At 34.7% G+C, this 5,675-nt stretch overlaps 1 protein-coding gene across 2 annotated transcripts in view; it reads left to right on the top strand.

Annotated features, from left to right (window-relative positions):
- The window catches only part of LOC108688130 (protocadherin-15), a 133,643-nt gene that overhangs the window by 101,710 nt on the left and 26,258 nt on the right, over positions 1 to 5,675 (top strand). The window contains exons 5-6 of one of the 2 annotated variants that reach the window (XM_018194259.1): positions 1,103 to 1,225; positions 4,340 to 4,603. In XM_018194259.1, the coding sequence (XP_018049748.1) occupies positions 1,103 to 1,225; positions 4,340 to 4,603 (387 nt within the window). Of the gene's footprint in view, positions 1 to 1,100; positions 1,226 to 4,339; positions 4,604 to 5,675 lie in introns of those variants that run through there. The other variant, XM_018194256.1, reaches the window with a different exon arrangement.

Here is a 5,675-nt window from a genome sequence, read left to right as displayed (position 1 = left end):
ATTCAAGGAGTTCTCTCTAGTGGCTCGTTCAGCATCCGCGAAATTGTACAAACACATTGTACCTTATGACACTATTATGTGAAGGAATGTGAAAGGTCTAGAGTACCGCATCGAACACTTCAAGCTCATATTAATCATATTAATCAAACGAGTAGATCAGATCTAAGACCGAGAAATGCAGATAAAGATGTAGAGATAAATTCAAACAGAAATGCGGAACATTTCGATTAATTTATATAAATCTACATGGACGAGTAATTAAATCGATCGAAATAAACCAATTTGAGTGAAACCAATTATTATTTCACTCAGTCGAAGGATACGGTCGCTTCAGAGATAGCTTTTTACACTTTATTTTTTTAAATTAATTTTGCGTAATCTTTAATAGTAAACGTTATTCAGTTTGTAAAAATTTTATAGTCATACAATAATCATCTTATCAATATTTTAGTAAATAGTAGAAATTATTTGGAATAATTTGGAACAATTTGATATTTCACAATCTTATTTTTTACAATTCTGAACTTTAAAAATTCTTAAAAAAAATAAAATTAATAAGAACTTTAGTGGATTTCAAAGAGAAACGTATATTTTTTTAGTGTAAAAAAATGTGTGTTTCACCCAGAAAAAGGTTTCTTCAACTCAAAGAAATATTTCTTTGCTATTACATGGTTAAAGCAAAAATTTCTTTGATTTAAAGAAATTATATTCAAATCAAAGAAATAATGTTTAATCAAAGAATTTCTTTAACCATAAAAACTCAGAGAAACATTTCTTTGAATCGAAGAAACTTTCTCTGGGCATTCTGTTATAGGTTTGATTTATTAATATCATTTATAAATTCTTTATATTGGGTCGTCCGGAAAGTTCGTGCCGATGTTGAAAGAAAATTGAAACGCAGAAAATTTAAATTTTAATATACATTTATTAAATTATATAGGTTAGTCGGCACGAACTTTCCGGATAACCCAATATAATATCTCTTATTAAAATATTTTTTATGAAGTTCTTCTTCAGTGACAATTAAACAGCATAAAACGAGCTATTAATGCCAAATTTTCATGTTCACTCTCCAATATATGAATACTTATTTGTTTTTTAGTTGAGCTGCACGGTGAAGTTGACCAACAAAAAGCGGACGATCCCGATGATAGTGAGAGTGTCCGACATTAACGATAACGCGCCGAAATTCATTAACACGCCGTATGAGACCACTGTGCCGGAGGTAAGAGTTAAAGGAGAACTTTTGGTTTTCATTTCAATCAAATATATAATCGTAAAATACCGCTCGACTATCTTTTAACTCGCGTAATTAACTTCGATGGTTCTTCTGTTGACAATTGATTCCTCACGCTTGCAGTAAAAACGGATGAGGCTGCCAGGTCGGGGTGGGTGGAAAATGCGTTTTATATTAAGGAAATAATAGAACATCAAGCGTGAAAATGCGGGCATAACGCGGTAATTCACGGTACTGCTCTACGCTACAGTAAATTTATACTTTACCTATAATGAGTTGCGCTACGATGTATGGTATGCACGCGCAGTTGAAAATTTATACTTATAATGGGTTGCGTGTTGTATAATTATGCGTCTAAATATGATGGAGGGATAAAGAGTAACTACATGCTATGCGAAAGTTCAATAATTATATTCCGGCGAGATGAGCATTAATTGAACGATGCAGGAAATAAAGACAAATATTACTATTGGAATTATTATGAGACTTTGTCGAAAAATAATGGCGTACACAAGAAGATAAAGTTCCTATGCATCACGAATGTCATCGATTCTTCGAATATCCGGTTCTTCGATCGAGCGTAACATCGGCATTGTGCCATGACTTTCAAGGCGGACGTTTTCTATGCGTGACGGAATTTTTACAGAAATTAAAAGTGTGTCGAATGCTAGTCATTGACGCGAGTGTGGACGCTTTATTATCCCTCTTTCTATCGTCGAGTTAGCGTGCGTCTTCGAAGAAAGTAGATTCGTCACGTCGTTAAGTGGATGGGAACTATTCCGAACATTGACCGACGTTGATGATCGATCAGGGCCACGATCATCGCGACAATCTTTTTCTTCTTTCGCATTTGTGATCCGTTATGCCGAGAATGACATACGCGTTGAGCATTTCTCCTGGGATTTAAAAGGTATTGAATAGATCTAAAAGGATAATTGAATGCGAGGGGAATAAATAAATCGTTTTAAGTTCTCCAAAAATTAAATCTTTGTACAGCCTTTTGATTCCCCCTTCCAATCTTCTTTTATTCAGTTAATAAATTCAGTAAATAAAATATAGCCCATCAAATAGATCATCAAAATCGTTGTTCAGGATTCAGGCTGCATTGAGACGATTCTATCGAGCGAAAATAATCCTAACTGGTTTTGAATTATCTAATCTCTCTGGATAGTTTAATTAACAAAGCTTTTGTATTAGTTCTTACCGTGGAAACTAGCGAAATAGATGCTCGCGCCGTGAGCACAACCTTTGCTCCACCTGCCGTGCAGAATCGCGGGAGTTTCTCTAAGAAATCGAGATTAAGATCGTCGGCTCGCGCTTGAGTTAATTAATCCGCGGGGTAACCGGTACTGTCGCGAGAACAAGCGAGAACAAGCGAGAACAAGCGGTGATAACCGCTCTTGAAATAACAAAATGATTACACCGGAAACGATCCACCTTCACTTTACCTTTGCTCGTTTAGCGCCATCAAAAAACTGGAAATTAACTGCGTTGCTAAGTAAATGAGAGACGATGACTTCCTCGCCGTTCGTTAACGACCAGGATTATTCTGCTTGAATTGTTCCGTGGGAACGTCATTTAGTCGGTTTATTCTTAATCCTGAAGACATGTTAATTAACTCTCTTTAGTATTTCTCAAGTATCGTATGAATATATACCATTCGCTGCCATCATTCTTATGTTACATTTACTACAGTTGAAGGTAAAGATGTTGAGTTTTTTTTTTTAATCTGTATTATAAGAAAAAGCCGTTTTTATTATTACATTTTTATTATTACATTTATTACGAAATATGGAATTCATATCCATTTTACGTAGGTGATTTCTGTAGGTAGAAATTTTTATAAATAGCAGTCTTTAAAATAAGATTCTGTTATTCTGTCTTATAACAGAATTCAACTCTTCAAAACAGACACGCTAACCGAGCATAGTATTTTGTAGGAGGTTCCTGATCCCGTTAGATAAGCTAAGGTGCAGCGAATATTGGCGCGAAGCAACGAGGAGGAGCCGAGAATATTATACGTTCCGGTCGCGCCGCACAGTAGCCGCACAGTCGCCGACTTATTTCCACAGATTAATCGAAAACGCGCGCGGCTTTCATCGCAAAAAGCCTTTGATTTATTTTCGCGTAATCCCTAACGAAGTCTCGCCCTCATACTCTGTAGATCTTCTCGCTCACGCAGGTTGTACATCCCGCATGAACAACCTGCTTGGCCTGTTCCAACTTAGTGTATTCCCGGTCGAATTATTAATCCTCGACGACCGAACTCGTGTCTGACCCCGTCGGCCTTCAATTAACTAGCATCCCTCTAAAACCGCATAAAGCGTGCTGCATAAATTTAATCCCGTTCGATTTCAAGGAATACATATCGTCCTGCGATTTCTCAGCGCAGCTGGAGGCGCGGATGGAAAGTCATGATTTCCATTCGGCTTGGTGTATTTCCTTCTTAGCGAAAGATGAATTATTATGCTGTCTTTACATAATTCGTAAATCGCAAAACGCAGTTCATGAACGCAAACGCAAAATGAAGATCTGCGTTTTGCGAATCTATACAGATTAAACTGAACTGCTACGTTAACTTCTATACGCCTGAGTTGACCAATGGCAGAATAGAAAAAAATAGCAGAAATGAATTTTATATTATCAACAGAGGACTATTCTTCTTAAATAAATTTTTGTAATACGGAAAATATATTAGACACATAGTTTCTTTAACTTAAATTTAATTAAAATATAAATGCTTTAAAATGTCAACGCACTGTCGAAGTTCAATTCAATACTTGCGATTGATTTGTATTTGCGTGTAATAATCTTGCATGCGGTATTATTTTTTGCGCTGCGTTTTTGTGAACTACGTTTTGCAATTTGCAAATTATAGTCAGTTTTATATTGAAGATATATATTACATTAAGGCTACGTTCCAAAACTTCCTAGTAGATGTAACGTATACATAACATATAGAATAAATCTTCCTCGGAGAAGAAGTTTTGGAACGTAGTCTAAATATATATATGTATAATATATACATATACATTATATCAAATATATATATGTATTATCATATAAAAAAATAATCTGCATATTGAACGTTTTTATTCGCAGCTCACTCCAGTCGGTTCGACGATCTTTAAGAACGTCGATGCAAAGGATGCCGACGCCGGTGTCAATGGTATTGTCGAATATTCGATTGCACCTGGCGATGGCAGTAGAATTGGTAGCAACGAGGGTGTTGGACGCAACAGAATCACTACCGTTGATGGATACGGCTATTTCAGCATCAACTTGCCGCACCAGGGACAGGTCACGGTCAATCGAACACTCGATTACGAAAGGACTCAACGTTATCTTGTCACCATCTTGGCATCGGTGAGTTTCGATCTTGTGCTAATCAAATAATCACGTTAATTGATCGGAATTGCGAATGAGTTCAAGATCGGTGATACTGATGTAAGAGCTAAGATAAAGACGCAGATCTATCAAGACTTAATTAACGCAACGCTTAATTAAGAGTTCGCAAGAGAAATACGATCAGCTGATTCCCAAATGAGAATGTCGTCTGACGTAAAATAAAACAATAGAAAATTGAAAGTTTGTCTCAGAATAAATGGGTTTACATAAAAGATAGTGTTATAATTTATTAAAAATAATTATAATTTATCTTTATCAAATAATTATCTTCTTTTTAAAAACAAAGGAAACTTTAATAATAATAGTAATAATAATTAAATTTCGCTCGTTTTTTGCAATGCAAAGTGTAAAGAAATGAAGGATTGAATCGAGTGGTAATAAAGTTTATAAAAAGTATTGTAATTCAGTCATACAACGTTGGTATGAAAACAAAGTAACTTAAAAACTTGATGTAATAAGTCGAAAGGAAACTTTGTTTTGTCTAAAAAGTCTTCTAGTCTGCCAATCTAATTATTTACGTATTTTGCAATTTTTTAATACTTGTTGGTCATTGCTGTATTGCTGCACATGAAAAGTATGATTTTGCTTAAGTATTCAACTCATTGTCCTATGAAACTGGTTGTTAAAATGTTAAATGTTTTTCCAGCTTTATCATTAACATTTAAATATTCTACATAATTATTAATTATTTTAATTATTTTAATAATCCAACAAAATTATTTTCAGATTTGTAGCTAAACTTTTAGAAAACTTACTTTAGCAAAACCGTTCTTTCTGTGCGTGTATATATACCGTTGCAATACCTGTCGTAGAGTATGATAATCGAGTATAATGAGCTCGACCAATGATATTGTACATACGATTGCGCTACGCGACATCGCGCTGAAAACCTGTACGACAGCAGTAGAAAATTCTTGTACAAATAACGAGGAAATAACGGTAATCATTTAATGATTTACATGCCTAGTAAATTGTCGTCTTTTAAGATAAATCAGGTTTTATTTGACAAATATTGACAATAATTAATTTT

Source organism: Atta colombica, unplaced genomic scaffold, assembly GCF_001594045.1.
Source record: "Atta colombica isolate Treedump-2 unplaced genomic scaffold, Acol1.0 scaffold225, whole genome shotgun sequence".
NCBI classification, from domain to species: domain Eukaryota; kingdom Metazoa; phylum Arthropoda; class Insecta; order Hymenoptera; family Formicidae; genus Atta; species Atta colombica.
Note: the sequence above shows the minus strand (reverse complement) of the source record. Positions and strands in the feature narration are given on the sequence as shown.